The sequence below is a fragment of the Tigriopus californicus genome, chromosome 8 (assembly GCF_007210705.1).
Source record: "Tigriopus californicus strain San Diego chromosome 8, Tcal_SD_v2.1, whole genome shotgun sequence".
Taxonomy (NCBI): domain Eukaryota; kingdom Metazoa; phylum Arthropoda; class Copepoda; order Harpacticoida; family Harpacticidae; genus Tigriopus; species Tigriopus californicus.
The window spans coordinates 5,868,550-5,890,295 of record NC_081447.1 but is presented as its reverse complement, the minus strand read 5'-3'; the positions used below and the strand labels follow the sequence as shown (position 1 = coordinate 5,890,295).

Here is a 21,746-nt window from a genome sequence, read left to right as displayed (position 1 = left end):
AATGCTTCTACTTCAGGTTGAATCGTGACTCACGATATTCCTCCGCCGGAAGAGAGAGAAACTTGGGTTGATGTGCGGAAACGTAGCCATCAAAACTTGGACCAGGAGACAAACAAAGTTTGAAACTCATATCTTCACCAAAGTTTGCCAATGCTGAACGAGTTGGCGTGGGGCTAGGTGCCACGCAGTTTAATATTCGAGGAGACGAACGAGAGAAAGTGGTGGTGGCCGTGGCCGTGGCTCAACTTGAAGACGCTTCATCGATTATACCAAACTTAAGGCATTACAGTTTGGGAAAACCTCAAAAGAAGACCCTTCTGAATTTGGTGGCGGAGTGGATTCAGAGGATGATGATACGAGCATGAACATCACTAGAAAGAAGTACACTGCACTACTCATTTTTTTATTACCTATTTGAAGGTTTAATGAGCCACATACAAATCATCAGTCAAAAGAAAATGTTAGGCACTTTTTAAGATCTAAGGTGAAATAGGTTAAAACATCCGTGCGTGTGTTGATCATTCAGAAAAATATTTCGCGGATTTGTAAAGCTAGGTTGCGTGAAAAGGTGTTTCTGTCTGGTGAGAATTAGATTAAGGAGCAAAGAAAAAAAAACCACGAGGTCACATCATGGAATAATTATTTTTACTAGAATGAACGGATTGAATGTTTCATTTGACCTGGAATATTTCTGCTTCAAACCACGATAAACGGTGGACATGGCTGGATAGGGTCTTGAAATAATAGCATGATTTTTGGTACTGCTAAAGTGTAGATGCATGAAATATCATGCGCTAATTCATTGGAGTTCTTTTCAAAATAATGCCAATTCTTTCAAAACATTGAAGGAACTATTTTTGAAGAAACAATATGTTAAAAATCAGAAAATTATTCCCACGATCCATTTTTTCATTGAAAACCACTGAAATATGGAGAAATTCATCAAGGCATTAAAATCAAACCCCTTTGCTGTTTGACTTTCTTAAAATAAATGAACTTAGGTTGTTCATACTTTCCCGAAACACCGAAAGTATTAAAAGGGCTTTCTGCTTTACTGATGTTCTCATTGACAATAACAAAAACAACGAGTTTGAGTTAACGAGATTCATATGTACACATACACTAATACCCAAACCTTGAACTCGTCCAATAAACAAGTTTCTCTAGTAACAAAGAAATATTGAATTAATGATGAATTCATACAAAGGTTAGAGAATGAACAATATTGCATTGCCAAGTGCTTCTCATCAAATAAAGGAGAATTCAACTGGTGCGTTTCAGTATTTCAGTAACTTCTTAAGTATTGTATTTCGTTGGCTTCCGTTTTCTTCTACAAAAATACTTTTTACACAAATATACCAAGGATACGAGTACAATCGAAACAATGTTGAAGGAATGTAGAAGGATCTGTTGTTCCTCAGATTAATTAAGTGGACTCTCCATGTTATCCATCTTAAGCGGCTGATCCGGCCAAGAGATCATTTGCTTGTCACGAAGACTCTCCTCTTTGTGATTCTAAAAGTCAGGTTGGTTAGCGCAAGTTCTTCAATCATTGGTACTCGGTGCTTGTCTTACCTTGTTAATGTGTCTCTGTAGATTGTATTTTGTGGTGAGCGATTTTTCGCAATATTTGCATTGATAATCTCCGGAAATGTGTCTGGCTTCAATGTGTCGTTGAAGATCCCTTCGGCTTGAACTGTGATGGCCACAACCTTTGCACCAATAGGTTCCTTGAGCATTCCTCATAACATAATCGGCTACTGTCGATCCAATGCCTGGAAATAAAGTCAAGATCACATAGATTTTCAATTAACGTTTATCCACTCAGTAGTCTATGGTCAAGGAACTTCCAAGAAAAAAAATGAGAAAACCAACTCCTCAAGTTAGGTAACGCAACGATTGCCCAATATATTTCACAGTGCAAATTTTAATCACATCAAAAACAATTTCAGATATAACAATCATAGGTTGTATGCAACATCTAACAACGATATTTGGTATCAACAGTATAAGTTTATCATAAGAAACTACGAAGCTCATCTAAATAGGACAAGCCTCAAATATTGCCAACGATCCCCAGTTCAGGGAAATAAATTGCCCCCCTAAGTTATAACAAAATTTATGGTAATCTAATAGAAATAATGCACTTAAATTGGTTGAAGGCGCCTCGAGCACTCCGTGAAGTCTGCTTTGGTATTACTCGATTGAGCTACTCAAGGAGGACGCTCTTCTGACTGGATTTGAGAACTTTTGGTGTGGATAATAAAGAAATGTTGGTTGGTTGATGCTGTCTTCACATTTAGGGTTGACTTTAAGGAATGCATGAATTTAAGGAATGCATTTCAGCTCTTGCCATAGCTCCATCCCCTAAGACCGTTTAACTGTTGTACTCTCCCTCTCCGGAATTGAAAGGGACGTTGGGATGAACCTTTCGGCAATGTCGTTTCAACAAGTAGGCAGCCTTGAACTGTTTTCCGCACATGACACAATCGTAAACAGTGTTCATGTGGATGGCATCAATGTGTCTGAAGAGGTCTCTCCGGCTAGTCGTTTTCAAACTACATCCTTTACACCAGAACAGGCCCTGAGAATCACGGGTGTAATAATCAGCGAAGTCTGCAAGCAATCGAAGGAACAAGCTCAGTAAGAGTGACACGTGTGTACCATGGCAGGTGGTGGGGATAGGGCTGAAACCTCTCCAAGGAGGCCCCAGCCCTGATGGCTCGCTCAAACTTGGCTTGGTCTTCAATTTGCTTGGGACTTCGCCAATTAAAACATCCGTTTGAAGGGACAAATGAAGATTTCAGTCCTTTTCCCCTACTTTCTCGCTAGTTCTCAAAGTTCGCGCTCGCCTATAACAAGGGGAAGAAAGGAAACGTCATGCTCAAGCTTACCTTTGGAGCCATCCTCTCCCATTACTTCCATTTTTTGGCTCATCTCAATATTGTCATTCGACTCGTCGGCACCAAAGTTGCTATCGTCTCCGTACTGGGCGTATCCATACTCTTCCAGTTCAACGGCCGGATCGCCATCTTCGCCACCAAAATCATCTCCATCATTGTCATCCTCGGAGTTGTTCATGGCATTCATTCGCTTCAAGGTCTCCACATCAGGCTTCACCTCGATGGGCGGAGTGGCCTTTTCAATGGGAGACTCTAATTTTCTCTTCTTCAATGCGGGGGGCGTACTGAGAGGGGGAAGGGGAGGACCCGCTGGGGTCGAATTGGACTTGTTCTTCTGAGGCTGTTGTTGAAGCGTTTTCTTAAGCAGAGACTTTGTTTTGGTTGAATCCCCCTGGGGAGAGCCCTCCTTGGCGGATTTCTTGGGCCCATCAGTTAAGCCTTTCACGGAGAGCTCTTGCGCGACTTTCAAAAAGCCATTGAGCTCATCTTGACCGACGTTGACCTCACCGTAATACATAAAGTTGAGGATAGCATTGAGGTTGTGAAAGTCCACCCCTTTGAGGTATATCACAGGGTTTTGATGGGGATTCTTGTTAAGTACACGCCGAAAGAAAGGAGAGCAGGCCGCCAAGATGACCTTATGAGCATGGACTTGCTCATTGCCTTGATCACAACTCAAGGTGACATCGAAGAATTCACTTTCTCGTCGAATCTCCTTGAAACTTGAGCTGATGTTAGACTCGAAGTCGTTCCACCTAAAGAAAACCATTTCAAGTGTTATTTGTGTTTGACACTTCCACCCAGACATGTTGATAAAAAAAAGAAAGACTTACTTCAAGCAAAAGTTGTCTGATCCCATGATGGAATCTGACGTTAAGTGGTAATTCTCTTGATCTCACAAGCACTCGTGGAACTGAAAATGGAATACAGGATGGGATTAACGACGAACTCCATGGATTAGCAAACAAGTCCCTGATCCTGGCGCATCAGAGGCCAAGGCTCCATCTGATTTCTTTTCAGCCTTCCCTCCTGGACTGCCCACTGACTAACATCCGTCCGTACCTACATACACTACAAGCACGCACGTTGATGAAGAGACACACGAGCACAACAGGTTGTTGCCTGTTGTTGGCTATGGGCCGCTGAGGCCAAGTTCGACACTTGGGCTTCGTGTTTACTTGCGAGGATTTTTATCTCGCATTGGAAAGAGGACGAACAAGTTAAAGAACGAACATGAGTTGTGAACAATGTTGGATGGCCGCAGTCTCCGGCACCAACGTGGGCAACGCCGTAGCTGTTCAAAGAAAACGAGACGAACATGAAACATGAAGGGAGCTTGGGAGTTGTGGTAATATGAGGCGAGAGGGAACGCTCGGCGTCTGTTGTGCACATCAGATCCCAATTTCCTTTCATCCATCCATTCCAGACCCACCTGGTGGATTATTTACCTGTGCCTTCTCCATGGAAGAGCAGGGCGCCGGACTCACCAGTTTCAAGAAGAACGAGAAGTCACGTTCAATGCGATGATAACCCTCCTGCTCCTCCTGCTAGTAATAGCTGGTACAGTCTTAGCTTTTTGTTGTCCGATGTTTCAAGTTAAAAGTACCTGATGATCCTCCTGTTGAGCGTTTCTCGTTCTCCCTTAGCCAACACACACACATTCGATGTATGTACATACACGCCTTGCTCGCGGATCAAGTCGAGCAGAACATGAGAAGATTGGGAGTACTAGCGAACGACAACACGGCGTCAACGACGACAACGATCAGAAGGAGGGGGAGGACGAGGTACAGATCGAAAGGCAAGAAGATACTACGAAGAACGAGGAGACGGAGGGAGAAGAAGCAGGAGATGGGCCAGGCACGTCCCCCCGTAGGTCCAGCACCAAAGATTCGGTTGAAAAAGGGGAAAACGCCTGTTGAGTTGGCAAAGGCAAAACCAAAACGGGAATCCCACAGCACACATGGGTATGATTTGGCCCTTCAACATGGGACACTAACCAACTAATGGTTACCAACAATAAAACAACGCGATCTCAGGCCCCTAAAATGGATATGGACGGAGCTTAAATATGTGGAGCTCGAACTTACCCACGAGATATCACGAGGTCGGAGGTTGACTACTCCGATCCAGTTATCGATGTGTTTGTGCACCACCCGTTCCACACTGTCTGTTGTCTGGGTTCCAGTGGCACTGCTAGGCGGCCTGCTCCTCGGCTCCTCCTGTGCTCCCCGATCTGGCTCCACTCACAGGCTCCACTCGCTCCACTCGTCCTAGAAGCTCCTCCAATGTACCACCAAGGAGGCACTAGGGCACCTAAGGTGCATGGATGGATGGATGGATAGATCAAGGATGGAGCACGACTCCTAGGTGGCTGCTCGCTCGGCAGTGCGCGGCTCATGCCTCCGCTCCCATTTCCTGGCAAAGCTGGCCCAACGCGCATGAACCAAAAAAGGGCAAGTAAGCCTCAGGAAGGAACCCAGAACAGGGCCAAGCGAAGACTCCCGTCATTCTTGAGTGGCTCGACGGCGGTCCCGCTCCTCTCACCTCTACTCCGGCTCCACTGGCGGTGGCCAGCCAACTCACGTGGGGACACTTTTTCCCTTCCTCGCCTCTTTCGCCGGCTTCCGCAGGGAATGGGCCACAAACGAGTCGAACGAGACCAACGGCGCCGGCACTTGTGCTCGTCCCTCTTATGTTCCTGGTCCATTCATCCATCCATCCATCCATCCATCCATCCAACGATGTATCGTGGATGATGGTGCTGAAGATGATGACGAGGGAGCAACAGGCCGTTTGGGCTGGGGCTGCTCGCCTTCGTGTTCCAAGGGCTTCGATCGGCCTGGGCCTGGGTGGGTCGTCCAAGGACTCGTCGTAGGTTGTGGTGCCATGGAGCGGGGCACGTAATTTAGATTGGGACGCCATCTCACCAAACAGGAATGCATTGAGCAGGGTAATACCCTCCCAACGAACGAGATTGTGCTCTGCGAACGGAACGAGATCTAGGACGGACGGAGCTCGGGAGGCAAAGAATACCACATGATGGTGCTGGGTAATGATCGTGGGATGGGGGGAGTTGGGGACTGAGCCGAGTGGCTGAATGCCGAGTTGGTCGTGGAGCACCACGACCAACGAGTCTGTCCATTGAGGCGGGGAAATGTTCTCGCCCGTCTTCCACCTGGGTTGCTCTGGAGCAGGATTTATCGTGCCAAAGTGGCGAAGACTGGATGGAATTTGTGGGAATTCGGGACTGGAGCACAAAGAACTGGGCTGATGAGAACCCCATAGAGCAAACTAGCTGATGCTGAGAACAGGGAAACAGAGGAGGGCTTGGGAGCAAGGCAGAGAGTCCAAAGTCTGGTTTGGCTTCCTGTGTCAGAGATTGGGGTCGGACAAGGGGCACATCTTGAACCTTAGCTCAAAAAGAACATAAGCATTGAATTCAATTTCCAACGGTCTGAAACAATCATTCTGAGCCTTGCGAGAAACAAAGAAATGGAACATACTTTTGAATCATCTGCGTTGCAGTCTTCATATTTCACCATTCAGAGTAGAGTGGAAGGAGGGTCTCGTTGAACACCGATCAAAGCGTTAATTTTGGAACAAAGGAAATGAGTTTGCATGGAATTGAAAAATGTCGGTGATTGGAACAAATATATGGTGTAATATTAATTTGGGATCATTATCCAATATGTTTGAAAAATGAAAGCCGAGGTGCGATTAAAACGATCATAGAGCGGCTTTTTTGATAGATAGTAGCGCACATACAACAATGAGAAGTGACAATTATTATTATGTTCAAACCCTCCCAAAACTGCGCTGAAGGGACTCCAAGGATGATTTGAAAAACTGTCATCAAATCGATTCATACTTCCAACTACTTGACGTTTCAAAAAAGGGAACATATTTGTAGAGGTTGGGTGACTGACAGCCCGACTAAGATCGAAGGTTTTTAACGCTCCTCAGGAGCGGTGTATTCTTTATTTTTCAGTTAATGTATTACATTTTTTTGAGAGCTTCTCATCTGTCATTCAATGACCGTCAAGAACGCTGAGGTACTTTTTCTCCACAAGTAATGGAATGATCATGTGCCGAACTGGAAGAAAGAACAAGATCACCAAGGGGAAGATCATTTTCGCGTACGGCCAAGGGGCAAATCCAAATGCGCAAAGAACCAATAACTGACCACATTGGCACAGAGTGAAAGTGTGGATTTTTCTCTGAGGAACTTGTCTGATGTAATGGTTGGGTGGGTATGCAGCTTGTTCCATGAATAAAAGCATGATTCTTTCAAACATTTGATTGCCGTATAAAGCTGTGATGGCCAAGTACAAGAAAAGTCCATCCAACACAGGCGTGGGAATAAACGTCAGAACGGAACCGAGGAAGAGCATCGAGATGCCAATAAGAATGTTGCTGAACAAGTTGGTGAGCCTTGTCTCCCTAACTCGGACAACAATGTCCTTAACATATCCATTTTCGACTCGCTCTTCGGTGTCTGCGAGGCACTTGACATGAAGTGGGGAATGAGGCAATACGGCATGGAGAAATGGGAATCCAAAAATGCACAGGAAAGCATTGATGAGTCCCACCACCAATAGATCCCAATGATACGCATTCCCTTTCTGAAGTCGGTTGTCCGGGCTGTTGACCATCGCTGCACTAATATTTTGATCCATAAAAAATAGCAGGGACAAAGAAAATCCCAATCCCATAGCCCCGAAGACTGACCCAACCGTCAAGGCCCCAAAGTTAACCACTTGAAAAACGTTGGACGTTGGGTTGTACGGGAATGTCTTCACTTGTACACCAGAAAACAATACAGTTCCTACGAGGCTAAATACCACAACGGACACAGGTAGGGCATAATCTGAAAGAATCTCGCGTTTCCGCTTATTCAAAAACGGAGTCTTCGTGAAGTCGAATAGAGTCACTCCCAGCCAAAGAGTTCCAAGCATGAGGATCAAAGACAAGAAACACACGTCCGGGTGGCACTCATGAGGGTGGACTTGGTGGGCCGTTGTTGCCGTTATGTTGGTTATCGCAGAAGCTAATGGGTTGGAAGCATCATTTCCAGTCGTGGTGGGGTAGCAAGAATCAGACCAATAATGCTTGTTGAAAGTCTTGACCATGTTCTTCGTGGAATCCGTGATGAAAGCGATGGTGATGAAGTTGGAGAAGATTTCTTCGGTTGATCTTGAAGAATACTTCATCAGGACCGACATGTTGAAAAAGGAGTACAAAATCAGGAAGAATGTGTTCCAAATCCCGATCATGGCATAAAACGCCAAGAAATCGATATCAAAGTCCTCTGCGATCGTGTAGATGATCTTAATGAATAAAGCCAAGGGAGCAGTCGTCATCACAACGACCAACGGTTGTCCAGCGAGCAGTGTGAACGTAATGGCGCCAATAGTCTGCCCAACGATCACTTGTTGAACGCTAATCTTGCCATGGGTATTGGAAGAGTTCAACACGCCCAGAGCAACAGCCGGAAGGATGACCGAAAAGTAGAGGAATAAGGTCGTGGCCGTGGTTTTTTGGATGGTATTTGGTCCCACAATTCCATCTTTGTAATCATCCAAGTAGTATGGCAACCTTCGCATTAAATCTTCTTTGATGCCATAACCAAATTGATACCATTTCAACTCAGTGTCCTTGTTTTCATCATTAGGGTCTGGTTTTCCTGGACCACCATTGAGCTCAGGTGGAGCTTGATGTTCAGCAAACATTTCGGTAGTCTTCCTCATGCTCTCCTTGAACTCTTCAACAGTTGGAGCGGTAAGTAATTCATGACGAAGCCCCATGTCGCTAAAGAGTGTGGCAAAAGTGCGACCCGTCTCTAAAGCGGACTTGGTCTTCTTCACTTCACTGGGACAGAGAATCAGGATAAAAAAGCGCACTTCCTCGGCTTTTTGTCCTAAATTACAACGATGTTTAAGGCGAGCTATGCCCACGTGCCGTTTCCTTAAAGTTGGAATAGTTACAGCGCTGCATAACCACGTCTGTTCCCAATCATAATATTTGCCTCCTTTGCTGATGGTTCCTTGAATGTTGTCAGTTAGTTGAGTATATGTGTCGTCGGTAAAAATTAGGGACTTCAACTCTTGATTCGTCACGGTCTCTTTGGGGTCCTTCATCATCATTCCAAGCATCTTATCGACAATGTGACTGATCTCTATTTCTGCCAAGTCCAAGAAAACTTCGGATTTCTGAAGAAAGTTGTTGATATCCCGGGTGCCCCGAACTTCCTGGGCAAAGTCCTTCTTCTCCACGGACGCCACTTGTGTATGCTGCAATGAGACATCGTGGAGGGTCTCGTCAATGTCTTGAGAGTGCTGCCGATTGATCCTCTCGGCCAAAGGAACACTTAACTTTCGCCGTGTTGACATTTTGCGACTTCCGGTGGAAACTGGAAGAGAAAGAAACCTTGAATAGAGCTCTGTAATTTGTATCGTGCTTTAATCTACGTTTTGTCCAGGTTGGGGATGATTGCTTTACGGATTAGAATCAGCCTTCATATGAAAAGTCCTCCGATATTTCTGAAGAATCATTTTCACTGTCTTTGTGGAAGTCTAGTTCAAGTTGTACTTGCTAGGATAATGACAGTAGGTACAGGCCACTTTAAGACTCTACCATTGCATCATCAACCTAAGGTAGATCCAATCGTTCTTCTCTGCTCTTTCCCTCATGCTTGCTTGCACTGCAATCTTCAATGAAGAGTCTGCAGTACCGATGTTCAGTTATTGCCCGGAGGGCTCAGCTGGATTTGGAAATGTCTCGCAAGCTCATCCTATCAGAATCATCTCCTGCCTTGCAAATGATTTCAACGGATGGCCACTTTCGAAATGAGAACTTCAACGGCATTAATGCCTCAAGAATACCATCCTTGTCTTCCTAACATTGACGTTCTTACCGACTATCGACTTGAAATTTCGGATCCTCCAGAACTGATTAATGCGATATCTTCACACGGCACAGGTCTTGCGTTGAGTGCGAGGTACAACAAAGAAGCACCAGTGCTCAAAATATCTACCCAACACTACCAAAATTCGGTCACTTGTTTCCCTTCTTGCACCGGAGTCCAGTGTACATGCATGGTCAACCACATTCTACCGAGCGAAAGTCGGCTTAACGACTTTAACGCTGACTAGGCCCCTTTGAAGAACAAGGCACGAAGCAAGGGACGACCCCGAAGACGCCTGGTCGTCCATCTCCTGGTAAGTCGAGAACCTTTGCCACTCATTGGCCTGGATTGGATGGCAGTGCCTGAGTACATCGCCTTGCCAATATCAGACCATTTGAAAATTGAAACCAGGTGAATTAGAGGTGGAATACGAACATACATACCTGATGGTACTATCTAAAATTGGACGCACATCAACTTATTAGCCAAACATATCTAACAATGTCAACTTGTTTGAAATGGACCATCAGGGTGGCCAAACTGTGGAACGGTGGTCCTGCAGCTCCTTCATTCACACGTAAATTCAAGTGGTTTTAACGCGATGAAAAGCTTTGAATGAGGTTAGCATAGTATCCCACTAGCCATTGAGATAAGCCCTGGCAAGGTGCTGTTGGCGTACCACCAATCCAGTTTATCGATTGTATCTCCCTCCCTAATGAAACTACCAAAGCATTGGTGCGTGTTTATTTTGATTCAGGTTTTCCAGGTTCTACGTATAGAGTCGTCCTTTAACAAGATGTGTTTTTCACAGGCTCTTCATTATTGAGTATGAAATAGTTTACTCCCGATAGAGAAGTTCAAATTTCACTATTACAATGATTTCATATGCTGTTTTGCGATGCACTTCGTTTGCGGATCGCATTGAACGGCTATCAACTCCTAACAAACTCGTAGGAATACCGATTTTTATGACAGCACTATCAAATTGAGATTTGATGCCACCAAAACGTATACAAGATATTTCTAACTTCCTCATGCAAGCTATAAATTTAACTGAATTGCAAAAATGTACATATGATGGCAAAACTATGACAGACAAATTAGCAAGCTACATTTGCGCTTGCGTAGATGAATTTAACAATCACATCTTTGCAAATTGCTCTATGATCTTAGATATACTCGAACTTTAGACCACCAGAGCGGTAATTTGTTGATTCCAATTCATTTGAGCGTTTTATTGGCCGATGCTCATATGTTAGGGACTCGTAATTGCAAGTTTTAGTTTTGTTTTTGTTGGGGAATGCATCCTATGGATACATTTCATTTGATGCATTTAATTTAAATCAACCATGGACATTTGTTTTGAAACCAACCTCGTAACCAATGAAGATCTAAAACTGGGTTCCATTTTGGAAACAGGTTCGCTCTATCTGCACGAGGGTCTGACAATCATGATGGATATGCCCATTAATGTTGAACTCTTATTCGCACGCAACGGGTATATAATTCTTTTCATAATACTTTACACTACATGTCAAAGGAAGACCTATGAAGACTTAAGGTAATTGTACTCTTTAAGTTTCTTTTCTTTTCGTCAATTGGTAATACTCCACAAAAAGTTACCAGCGGATATTCTTTCCATTAAACATGTTCATGAAAGAAACCTTTGTCACACTCAGTCTGGATGAAGATTACATCAAAAAGTATAAACTTTCTTCTAGAATAATTTCACATTTGAATCATGTCCATCCCACCTTTCATCATACTAAACATCATGGGTACATGATTATTGATCAAGATATCTTGTCCTTCTTATCTTCGTGTGAAAGATACATACACTCATACGTACATGAACATCCTGTACACCGATCAATCATGATAAGCAATCCTGTACGATGAAACTAACATCATAAATTTGATAATCATACAAAAAGCAAGCCCCTGTATACTAGTGTTCTGTTGTTTCGATCCGGAAGGTCAGCTTTTTAGCTTCAAGGACCTCGGTTGGGGCTCCCATCACAAGCTACAGAGAGTACAGTGTCAAAATGAAAACTCCTTAAATGAGTCTCAAAATGCGACCCTGCCGTTCTAGGTCTCAGAACCAGGGCTGCTTTAAAGCTCGTTCCTGATCTTGGAACTCGGGTCTTCATTTCTCTACCCTTTTACGTTGGAATGGGAGCCCTACCAGAGGGGTGGTAAATGACCAAAACTACTCTCTTGATGTTCGAATGATGAATTATTATTATTTGAATTTATACAGCACAACCTTAAGCATCATCATAAAAAATGAGGACATTGTTTAGTCAACGTGTTATTTCATAAGCATCCAACTGCCCTGGCCTTCACCTGGATTTCTCTCTCAAAGGCCGACAAATCGCACTCATGCATGCACATGCCCCACACTAATATAACGTGGACTCTCATCGCATACGAGGCAACGATATCTTACCCATGCGACCACGATGTTCCATGTTGGAACAAACTTCAAAGGGGCGGCCAATTTCACTAAAAGCCACTTCTTGTTTGATGAGATTAAACAGAACCTTGTAGAGTTGCAACAAAGGCTGACACTGGATAATGAGACACTACTCATTCCATCCACAGATCTTACTCCGAATTTCTCTCCCTCAGCTTTCTCATTGGAGAAGGACAGCCGATAGTGCTACTCCATGGTAGAAGTAATAACTTTTACGTGGACATTGTCACGCCACCCAAACGCTCTCAGGATATGTACCGAAAGCGACATCCTCAGAGTTGGCTTCACAGCCCACGCTTTCGTCGAATTCAGCGAGGAACAAGGCTACTTCAGTGTCCGATCGTTTGAGCCTGTGATCCAACTTGGGCCTTGAGTACAAGTGTACTTGCTGATCCAGAAACGATCCACCAAGTCTGACATTCATCATAATTGACACTTACTTTTCCGCTGTGGATTGGAGAAACTCGAGATGCTAGACCTGCCTTGACCCACTGAGCCACGTGGGTGTTCCAGAAAGGTTCCATCTTCCCCGTCAGATCCACTGGAAGTGCGCGATGAATCATCTGAAACAGCCTTATCTTCCGGAATGGAGGCTGGAACATGTGTTTCATTGCAAGAGTTTTTCCGGGACGACGGCATGATTACGATGCCACCAATCAAATGAAACTCAAATCGAGCGAGAGTAGACTCAATCCGCGTCTTCAAACGATTAAACGTAACCGACTTGACATGTTTACAATAGGCGAAAAAACGTCAAAAGTTTACTTTACTTTGGGATAGATAATGCTTTGGTCAACATTGCCGTTTATGATTAGGTATGAATGATCAAATATCCTGGACACTGGCTTCACTCTACCAAGCTCGTTTTTGCAACATTTTGTTTGTTGTGCTAAATCGCAGGTTAGCATGAAAAAAAACACAGGTGACATTGAGGTTAAAACGAACGCATTTTAATCGACGACCTTCTCTTAATTCCTTCTTGAGATAAGTGTTTATGATGTTCGTTATTACTTCAGGTTTCATCACCAGTGAATGAACCTGCGCTATTCAAATTGACCCAATATACATCAAATTCAGCAGAGCTTGGCGTGCGTCAAACAATTATGGCTGGAGGGCGACCAATCCCGAAGGGAAAATGTTAAAAATAAACCAAGCCATTGAAACTTATTTTTATCCCTAAAGTACGAATTTCAGATTAGTTTGTTTTGAAACGATGAAAGTGACGCACTTGATCTGTGCCATCTTGTTATTCTTGGTGTGGGCTGAGGCCCGGTTGTCATCAGAGGTGTGGGAAGATGAAATGGAGGACATTGAGGATCTTTTAGCTGAGGGTAAAATCGTGGGAGGTAAAAATGCCACCCGAGGTCAATTTCCATTCGTTGTGGGCCTATGGAGAAGCAATACCCGTCATCCTTTCTGCGGTGGCTCACTCATTTCGGATAGGTGAGGCAACAACCTTCGATCAATTCATCAAACCTTAATTTGCCCTCACACCATTTCTTTCCCAGGTTCGTTTTGACGGCGGCCCATTGTGTCAAGCGTGAAAGGTTGAGCTCCTTCAAGGTCGTGACCGGGGATCTGGATTTGAACACCGTAGAACCGGAGGAGCACATTTGGCGGGTGTGCAAGATCAAGATCCACCCTTACTACTCGAGCCACGACGTCAAAAACGACATAGCCCTCCTCAAGTTATGCCTAAAAGTTCGATTATCCTACGCAGTCCAACCCATTGCTCTGTCAGAGAGACGAAACGCGGTTCAAGCCGGAGATAGGACCACCGTGGCGGGTTGGGGAGTCCTTTCAGAAGGCGGGCGCCTTTCGACCATTTTGAAATACGTCCCTGTGGAAATATTCACGGAGAGTGAATGTCAACGAGCTTATCCTTGGGTAACCAAAAATCAATTGTGTGCCGGGATTAAACAAGGAGGAAAAGACTCTTGTCAAGGGGACAGTGGGGGACCCTTGTGGTGGATCGATCCTGATTCTCGTGTACGGCGACTGGTGGGCATTGTGAGCAATGGCAAGGGATGTGCCAGGAAGAGATTCCCAGGTGTTTACACGAAGGTGTCGGCTTATTTCGACTGGATTCTGGAGACCATGGCGTCGGGGCTCTAAGCCGATTGAGCTACGTACTCGTATTTCGACTCAAAGATTGGAGTGGAATGTTGGGCGTGCTTAAAATGTATGTTATGGATTATTTGACTTCGTGGAAGCCAAAATGTGCTTTGTGATTGAATAAAGGATTACACTTGGTTGATATCAAGTGTTTGTTGGGCGTTATGCTCCTATCAGAATCATCATGTGAATAAAGTAAGCAATGCAAGAGATATGGAGAACTTGAAATGCCCGGTACCTTTTTTAGAGAAAAAAACGAATAATAAATCATCAATCATTTATGCAAGATAGTTTGGCGGCGACGGTCTTAAAGTCGATTGAGATTGCATCTTTGTTTCCTTCAAGCATCAAATAAATGTCAAGTCGAAGTAAATCTCAGCCGTAGCATCAACACTATGACTTGAGAGGTAAATGGTATTGCTATTTCCATTGCTATAGGTTTAGTAACATGCAAATGTTAGTAGCTACCAGGGATTAATCATTTTTGACTTGATCGATCAATCCATCAGAGGATTCTTCAACTGCATAAGGATCCAAAATGTCTACTCGTAAACTCTATTACTATTACTTACAAATTGGATACTCATCAGGTCTTAAATTTCATTTCATTGCACTTTAATCCCCTGAATGGAGCAAAAGCTCTAAAATATAACAAATGAAGTGGTCACGGGAGACAAAATTTGCTCTTTTTATCACTGGTCGAAAATAATCCTCTGACATCAGCTAAAACTCGATCTAAATTTAGGTATTCATAGTAAAAGATTCTTGCAAAAGATAAGTGAATCTTATCCTTGGATTATTTTATATACTTTCTGCTCCCCCTCCAGGCTCGTCACCCTTTGAGTAACTTTTCCTGGAATGACTGCAGGGGATGATGCTGATTGCTGTGGTCCAGGTTAGTCAGCTGTCAAGTTAAGGCATGCCGAAAATTAAACATCTGTAGATGTGTGTTTCATCGTTTATTTTTCAATGTGTCATGATGGCATTTCAATAGATATAGATTTGACTCAACTGACTATGGTTAAATTTTCGCTTTTTCTTTCGTGCGAAGTCATAATTAAAATCTGACCTTTTTCCAGACTTTCTGGCAACTTTATTGACCAAGTTGCCAGCCTGAACTAAACTTGATTGACGACAGACGTTTGTTTATTTACGATTTCTGGTAATCTTCAACCTCAAAATTCTTGTTGGGATCGCGTGTTTCATCGTTTAAGTTTGAATACATCATGGGAAATGATGGAGGAAGCATTCCACGACGCGATGAATTGGTCAAAACCAAACAGAAGAAAGAGCAGGTTCGAGTTTGGTTTAGTAAAACGAACGTCTCCTTTCAGTATTGAAATTGTTCGTCTTTCGAAGAAATTCTTCTACTGGAAAATCGAGGACTGATTGGGTTTCCTATTTCTTAATTGATGCATATTGGGTTAGCAGTCAATAACGTTTGAGCCAAAGCAATGAAATATGTCAAAGATGGCTTTCGCAGACTCAGCAAGATGAAGTTCAGCCACTTTCAGTTAATAGTTTCGAATTGATGGTAATAAAAGCGATCTTAGCCCTCAAATGGACCGAGTCAATTTATGCGCACGCATATTTGATCCACTTAGTAATTGAAATTGGCCATTCAACACCACCCTCAAACATATGTATTACTTGCGATTGAAAATGAAACATATGCATTGGGCAAGTTTGAACGGATTGTTGAGAGTATACTTTGATTTTTAACAAGTCAAATTTGTCGCAGCTTTTATTGTCACCAGGCCATGAAGGTCGCAAATTGTCTAGTAATCTATTGAAATGTTGCCGGATACCTACGAAGACTTCGACCCAATTTAGATACCAAGCAAAAAGGTTGACCTTGACCTTAGATTGGATTCATTTTCACACTCCATCCTTTTGTAGAGGCTACTGTTGAACGTTTCCAACTATGATGGCCCCAACCTCCATCCATTGAACCGCTTAAAATACACGGCGAGTAACTTTGGCAATCCAGGATAATGAAGTAGTAAACACTGTTTGGCTCTCTACAAGCTATCAGAGCCTTGAATTATTGCCAATGAGTGCTTCGGTATTCCTGGCAGCCATTGATACCCAAAATATTTCGGAACTTTGACACGATTTCACCTCGTTCGTCTTTTTTATACACACTTTATACACATGAGTCTAATTGCTTTGTACGTCCATATTGCAGAACGAGTTAAGCTCGAAATATATTTTCGAGGGAAAACTTCAATTCAGTTCCAGAAAAAGGCACGAGTTTGCAAGGATTTTTTGGAACTAGTGTATAAAACATAGAATGCTCCTCCCAATAGTTTTGAAGTTTATGACAAGCGAATCTGCCTGACTCGGACAAAGGGAGCTAGAATATTTCTTTGTTACCCATCCGGTCCATTTGTTGGTTTCAAGTATGTCCAGGGTACCGTCGTCCATGACCTAGCCAAAACGGTTTCTTTGTATGTAATGTCAAGGAACAGTATTTTTCATGGAAGATTGTTTTAATTTGCTTTTCGAGCCAATGAGTGAGTGCAAAATCGTTTGCCATTGATCGCTTTTTTCACACACGAGTAAGGGAAGACACAATCAGGTGGTCACTTTTTGTGCAGTATCCAGTGCTTTTCCGATCAGGGGAATATGTCTTCGTTGTTCCTTTGATTAAACTCGTATATATTTTTTGTATTTTTGAACACGGATGTTGAAGCCCTATTAATCGGAGTTCTTTATTTTTTTCGTTACACCGGGAGCATTTTACGATACCTGGATCATCTAAAAAGCATCATCTAAAAATGTTGTAGCAAATAAACTTGAGCCTCGTCCTAAATAAGCAAAAATTATACCATTTTTTTCAGGTGCATCATTTCTTTCGGACCCATTTTGTCACCCAATTCCAGAAATCGAATTATCGTTTTTGATATGTATGCACTATCCCACGAGTCTAGGATATATCCGTCTTGTGACAGTAGAGGGAAATCTCCCATTAGTATTCTAAGCAGCTAGTCGCAACCTATGAAAGTGGGAGGTTGAATAATCAAGTCTACCTTAATGAGCTCTAACTGTTACCCACTTTTGACTCCCTTGTTCTTTCCAGAAAGACAAGGATTCGGACCGCTTGACGCGATGGCAACATTGCCACCTAACCCAAGAGGCATTGGGTCGTCGAATAGTGGCATGTCAGTTGGGTAGGCTTTACAAAAAAGAAGCCATTATCGAGCGACTCCTTGACCAAGAGAAACCATTTCCGCCTGATTGTAATCACATTAAAAGCATTAAGGTGAGTTTGCACGTTTACAAGTTTATATTAAAATGTGATGCCGCCGTTACAAAAATCCGTGTCACAAACGCAAAACCAACCGTTGGTGTTCATGCCCACCAATCGTTTGGTGTAAGTGCGGCAACCCAAAATGGAGGAGTTAAACACGTCGTAGCCCATGATCTCCTCGTAGGTGTGGTCACAGTCTCGCCAGATCTCGTTCCATCGATATGCTGAAAATGTGAATGGAGATTAATATGATAAAAAGAGATCCGATTCCTAGGCTATCTACTCGAATAGGTGTCGTCTTTAAATTTGATACAATGTCGCACGGGATGCTCGGCTGTTGGTGGACAATTCACTACAACGCCATCATTGGTGTCTTCTTTGGGTTGAAATTTGGTCGAGTAGCATTGTAATCCAAATACTGACAAAATAGAAAACGAAACACTAATTTACCATGATGGAATACGGTATGGGCATTGTATGAATGAGACTTACCTAAGTTTGTGGACAGATGTAACAACAGAATCAAACACAGCTCAAGTTGCAGTTTAAAATTCATCTTCGTGTTTTAGTGAACAAATATTCAAAAGTATCTAGATGAGAAGCGCGACCAAGACTGATTGATTGCCTGTCTCTTTCTCAGTTTAGCAAAACCTATAATTTCGTTTCAGGACGTCAAGGATTTGGAGCTGGTCGAAAATCCCAGTTATGAGAACCGAAATCCGTCGAAAGGTGACAATTACATCGACAGTTCAATTGCTCCCTGGATCTGCCCCATGACTGGGATCGAAATGAACGGACGCTTCAAGTTCGTTTTCGATTGGAAGACCGGCAAGGTTCTGTCGGAAAAGGCCAACAAATTGGTCAAGCGTGATGATCCCATGAAGATCTCGGAAGAGAATGTGATCATTCTCAATCCTGAGTCGGAAGACGCCAGTCTTATGCTAACGAAAATGGAGGCCCGCAAGGCTCGTGAGAAGGCCCTTAAGAAAGCTAAAAAGGAGTTAAAACGCGGCGTCGATGCTGTCCCGATCAAAAATGGGGCAGATGAGCCTTTCAAGAAACCGAAGATTTCGGGTAATCTAACCTCAAATATCCCTCCCCCACCAACCAGTGAGAAGCTCTCCGTTAAGCTTGGGTCAGTCCAGAAAGATCCGAGCAAGAGTGAAGTCTACAAATCCCTATTCTCCTCCCATAAATCGGCTCAAAACAAACCCAAGGGCCATTGGGTTACTTTTGACCCTCGCTACAACTGATCTTGCTATGGTTTGTCCTGTTATGTTGTGTTCTCGAAATGTAATACCCAAAATCTGTTAAGCAAGGATAGTTTCCTTTATTGATCTATCTCTGAAGGATCCTCAATGTCTCCTTGGTTGCAATTGTCTTCGCGACATGCGCAATAAGTGCCCTTTTCCTCAATGTCGCCAATTTTGGTGCTGAAGGGCCAACATCCAACACCATTGATTTTAAAGGTGTCGTATCCAAATAGTTGCTCATAAACGTGGTCGCATTCCCTGAACACTTTTCCCGGTCTCGAGTCTGGAATTAAAGAGTCATCATCAAGACCAACACCAATAATTATAGACAGTCAATCGAAAACGGATTCAAACCTGTCTTGAATCTGACACAGTATCTCAAAGTGGCCCCGGCGGCATCTCGGCATTCCACGGATTCACCGTCTTCCGTACTCTTTCTACTTTGACCATTGGAGGAATAACATCTCAGTCCGAACGCTTCAAAATTGTCCTTGATTGTTAATGCTCAGGAGAGAGAAATAAGTGTTTGAGTATAGCACTTACCAACAGTGGCGAATAGAGAGAGCATGAGAATAGTTTGCAGTCCGTTGGCCATGATTGTTGGTTGTGGACTCTGTGTGGTTTTGTTTTGTTCTTGGTTCTCTGGCAACACAAGCTATCGATTGTCTTTCTCAAGTCTGAAGGGGTCATCACAACCGTAGGATGATGATCTTGACGAATGGTCATTAAATATTGACCAAACAAGCGTTCGAAATAAAAATCAAGACTAGATATCGTCTGGGTTTTGATATGAGGGTATAATTGAATTTTTAACATTCAACATGACAACAGGAACAAGTTACTTTGAACTTTTGACACTTTTCTTGTTCGGCTTTTATGGTGGAGTAGAAGAAAAAAAAAGAAGACAAGGCAGACCTATAAAAAAGGATTACGTGGAAATCGTGTCAAAGTTCACAAGGGGCGAGAATCCCGCGTATTCTGACAAAAGAGTAGCGGCCATCGTTTGGTTGAAGTCCTCTTCAAATGCGAATTCCTGCCGATCCATTTGCAACTTGCAATTGCGAAACGCCATCTGAAGATTGGTCAGATTCTGAGCCGAGGTATGAGACCATTGGGTGCATCGGAAGGTATGCAATTCATTCTGATCCAAGAGCACGCACTTGATCTGGTTCAGGTCCAGCTCACAACGATCCGTCTCGAGGATTTGCAGGTCCCGGAACAAAGCTATGAAATTGACCAATTGTCCGGGGAGAATCTGCAGTGAGAACAATTGCAAATGGTCCACCGAGGTCGACAGGGGACTCTGACGGTTGTATCGCACGGGTTGGTCCCAATCCGGTTTGACCGAGCAATCGCACAACACCAACGTCTCCAAGTTTAAGCACTGTCCGATAGTGAGGTAGAGGTCTTCCAAGCTCAGGTCCTTGACCTCAAGCAAATGGAGGGTAACGATGTTATGTCCGTTGAGACTGACGAAATCTACCACCGTCTGATCCACGGGTCGGCTTTTGTAGTTGAGTCGGAGAAGCCGCATGCGGGGTAGGAGACCCAAACCTTCGAGATTGTAAAAGAGGGCCGAGTCCAAAGAGAGCCATTCAATCTGAGGACAGAGTTTAGTCACCAGTTCCAAATGGTTGGAGGACAAGAGCTCCATAGAGTGGAACAGCATTGTTTTCAGACTGAACTGTGGGAATACCGCTTCGCACGTGTTGAAATCGATGTACGTGAGCACGTCGGACATGACATCGTAGATGACGTGGCGCAAACCAGGCAGACCATTCAGTAAGAGAGCCACGCCTTTGGGGCTGACTCCTTGGAAGAAACCTGCAAACACAACCAATAGCATTGCATCAATTGAATGGCTAATTACTGGTCGTGGATGAAAGTGCATTCATCGGCAATTTAACACTTTTTGGAGGGTCGGAAGGTCTTGCAGTGGACCTTAAAGGTCCGACAACTTAATGAGTCAAGAGATGGTAGTAGACTGCTCGTATTTACGGGAAAGGGATCACGAGTGTGCAGAGAAGAGAGTCAGGGTCGTTACAGTATCAATAGAAGTGAATCTTTTTCTCGTAACTTTTTTCATGTGTCCCAGCTTACCTTGCATGATAATGGTATGCAATTTGCGGCAACACAACAACCACGAGAGTCCCACATTGGTGATAGCCGTGCCCGTGAGCACCACACTCTCCAACTTAGGACAATTGATCTGCTGTACCGTACATCCGTTGGTGATAGCCGTGCCCGTGAGCACCACACTCTCCAACTTAGGACAATTGATCCCCACAATCGAGGCCACGTCATCGTCGCATTGCTTGGGCAGGGCCAGGACCCGCAAGCGATTCATGAACTTTAGGATGTGAGCCAAGAGATAAGTCGTGATGGCCGGACTATCGGCCTTCTCCAAATACAACTCCTCGATCTGACTGCATTTGATGAGACACGAGATGGTGGGCATCAACACCCGGTCCACATAGCGCTGAGCCCGGAATCGGCGGGTGTGCTTAGGAAAGAACAGGATGATGTATTGCATGAGCTGTTTGCCCACATAATCGTAATGGCCGGCCACTTCCAAAGCGCACAAAACGTGGTCCAGGAACTGCTCGTACAAGTGGCCGGGAACCAGTTGGAAAAAGTGCTGGTCTAACAACGGGAACACGGCCTCCCACATGGATTCTTGCACGTACACGTCCATGGATTGCGGATCCAGGGCCGGCGGGCCCCCGCCCGACCCGCCCAATCCACTCCGTCCTAAGATTTCTGGCGAATGGATCTTTTGGCGATGGAATTCGTAGAGCGAGGTGGTGGCGTAAATAGCCGCCGTGCGGATGCACAGATC

General features: G+C 44.0%; 7 protein-coding genes and 1 long non-coding RNA gene across 18 annotated transcripts; 3 read left to right on the top strand and 5 right to left on the bottom strand.

Moving 5' to 3' along the window:
* Window positions 1–1,271: 1,271 nt before the first annotated feature.
* On the bottom strand, window positions 1,272–5,612 carry LOC131885918 (protein tramtrack, beta isoform-like). Of its 6 annotated transcripts, none has more exons than XM_059234122.1 (5): window positions 4,994–5,572; window positions 3,737–3,816; window positions 2,895–3,658; window positions 1,576–1,775; window positions 1,272–1,515 (listed from the first exon to the last, which is right to left on the bottom strand). In XM_059234122.1, the coding sequence occupies exons 2-5, from the start codon at window positions 3,760–3,762 to the stop codon at window positions 1,423–1,425; spliced, it is 1,083 nt and encodes a 360-aa protein (XP_059090105.1). In that variant the 5' UTR covers window positions 3,763–3,816; window positions 4,994–5,572; the 3' UTR covers window positions 1,272–1,422. The 6 variants fall into 6 exon arrangements, with proteins under 6 accessions (XP_059090105.1, XP_059090106.1, XP_059090107.1 ...); XM_059234123.1 differs by lacking the exon at window positions 4,994–5,572 and adding an exon at window positions 4,510–4,660; XM_059234124.1 differs by lacking the exon at window positions 4,994–5,572 and adding an exon at window positions 4,391–4,469.
* On the top strand, window positions 4,126–7,168 carry LOC131885929 (uncharacterized). Of its 2 annotated transcripts, XR_009373886.1 has the most exons (3): window positions 4,126–4,251; window positions 4,330–4,463; window positions 4,550–7,168. It is a non-coding gene; the product is annotated as an uncharacterized LOC131885929 (long non-coding RNA). The 2 variants fall into 2 exon arrangements; XR_009373885.1 differs by having other exon boundaries at window positions 4,330–7,168.
* Window positions 6,846–12,968, bottom strand: LOC131885910 (solute carrier family 4 member 11-like). Of its 4 annotated transcripts, none has more exons than XM_059234109.1 (2): window positions 12,727–12,968; window positions 6,846–9,315 (listed from the first exon to the last, which is right to left on the bottom strand). In XM_059234109.1, exons 1-2 carry the CDS (start codon window positions 12,923–12,925, stop codon window positions 6,935–6,937), a joined length of 2,580 nt encoding a protein of 859 aa, XP_059090092.1. In that variant the 5' UTR covers window positions 12,926–12,968; the 3' UTR covers window positions 6,846–6,934. The 4 variants fall into 4 exon arrangements, with proteins under 4 accessions (XP_059090092.1, XP_059090093.1, XP_059090094.1 ...); XM_059234110.1 differs by lacking the exon at window positions 12,727–12,968 and adding an exon at window positions 12,260–12,428; XM_059234111.1 differs by lacking the exon at window positions 12,727–12,968 and adding an exon at window positions 10,254–10,609.
* LOC131885924 (trypsin II-P29-like) lies at window positions 9,995–14,622 on the top strand. Of its 2 annotated transcripts, none has more exons than XM_059234133.1 (3): window positions 9,995–10,123; window positions 13,481–13,729; window positions 13,795–14,622. In XM_059234133.1, exons 2-3 carry the CDS (start codon window positions 13,500–13,502, stop codon window positions 14,399–14,401), a joined length of 837 nt encoding a protein of 278 aa, XP_059090116.1. In that variant the 5' UTR covers window positions 9,995–10,123; window positions 13,481–13,499; the 3' UTR covers window positions 14,402–14,622. The 2 variants fall into 2 exon arrangements, with proteins under 2 accessions (XP_059090116.1, XP_059090115.1); XM_059234132.1 differs by lacking the exon at window positions 9,995–10,123 and adding an exon at window positions 12,894–13,001.
* An 892-nt stretch (window positions 14,623–15,514) lies between these two features.
* Window positions 15,515–18,972, top strand: LOC131885923 (replication termination factor 2-like). Its single transcript, XM_059234131.1, has 3 exons — window positions 15,515–15,696; window positions 17,484–17,666; window positions 18,323–18,972. Exons 1-3 carry the CDS (start codon window positions 15,628–15,630, stop codon window positions 18,905–18,907), a joined length of 837 nt encoding a protein of 278 aa, XP_059090114.1. The 5' UTR covers window positions 15,515–15,627; the 3' UTR covers window positions 18,908–18,972.
* On the bottom strand, window positions 17,673–18,277 carry LOC131885927 (uncharacterized). The gene is made up of 3 exons (XM_059234135.1): window positions 18,147–18,277; window positions 17,938–18,072; window positions 17,673–17,878 (listed from the first exon to the last, which is right to left on the bottom strand). Exons 1-3 carry the CDS (start codon window positions 18,208–18,210, stop codon window positions 17,694–17,696), a joined length of 384 nt encoding a protein of 127 aa, XP_059090118.1. The 5' UTR covers window positions 18,211–18,277; the 3' UTR covers window positions 17,673–17,693.
* Window positions 18,961–19,590, bottom strand: LOC131885928 (uncharacterized). Its single transcript, XM_059234136.1, has 3 exons — window positions 19,451–19,590; window positions 19,262–19,384; window positions 18,961–19,190 (listed from the first exon to the last, which is right to left on the bottom strand). Exons 1-3 carry the CDS (start codon window positions 19,500–19,502, stop codon window positions 18,985–18,987), a joined length of 381 nt encoding a protein of 126 aa, XP_059090119.1. The 5' UTR covers window positions 19,503–19,590; the 3' UTR covers window positions 18,961–18,984.
* A 95-nt stretch (window positions 19,591–19,685) lies between these two features.
* LOC131885914 (uncharacterized) lies at window positions 19,686–21,740 on the bottom strand. The gene is made up of 3 exons (XM_059234118.1): window positions 21,190–21,740; window positions 21,008–21,117; window positions 19,686–20,731 (listed from the first exon to the last, which is right to left on the bottom strand). Exons 1-3 carry the CDS (start codon window positions 21,600–21,602, stop codon window positions 19,836–19,838), a joined length of 1,419 nt encoding a protein of 472 aa, XP_059090101.1. The 5' UTR covers window positions 21,603–21,740; the 3' UTR covers window positions 19,686–19,835.
* Between the last annotated feature and the right edge of the window lie 6 nt (window positions 21,741–21,746).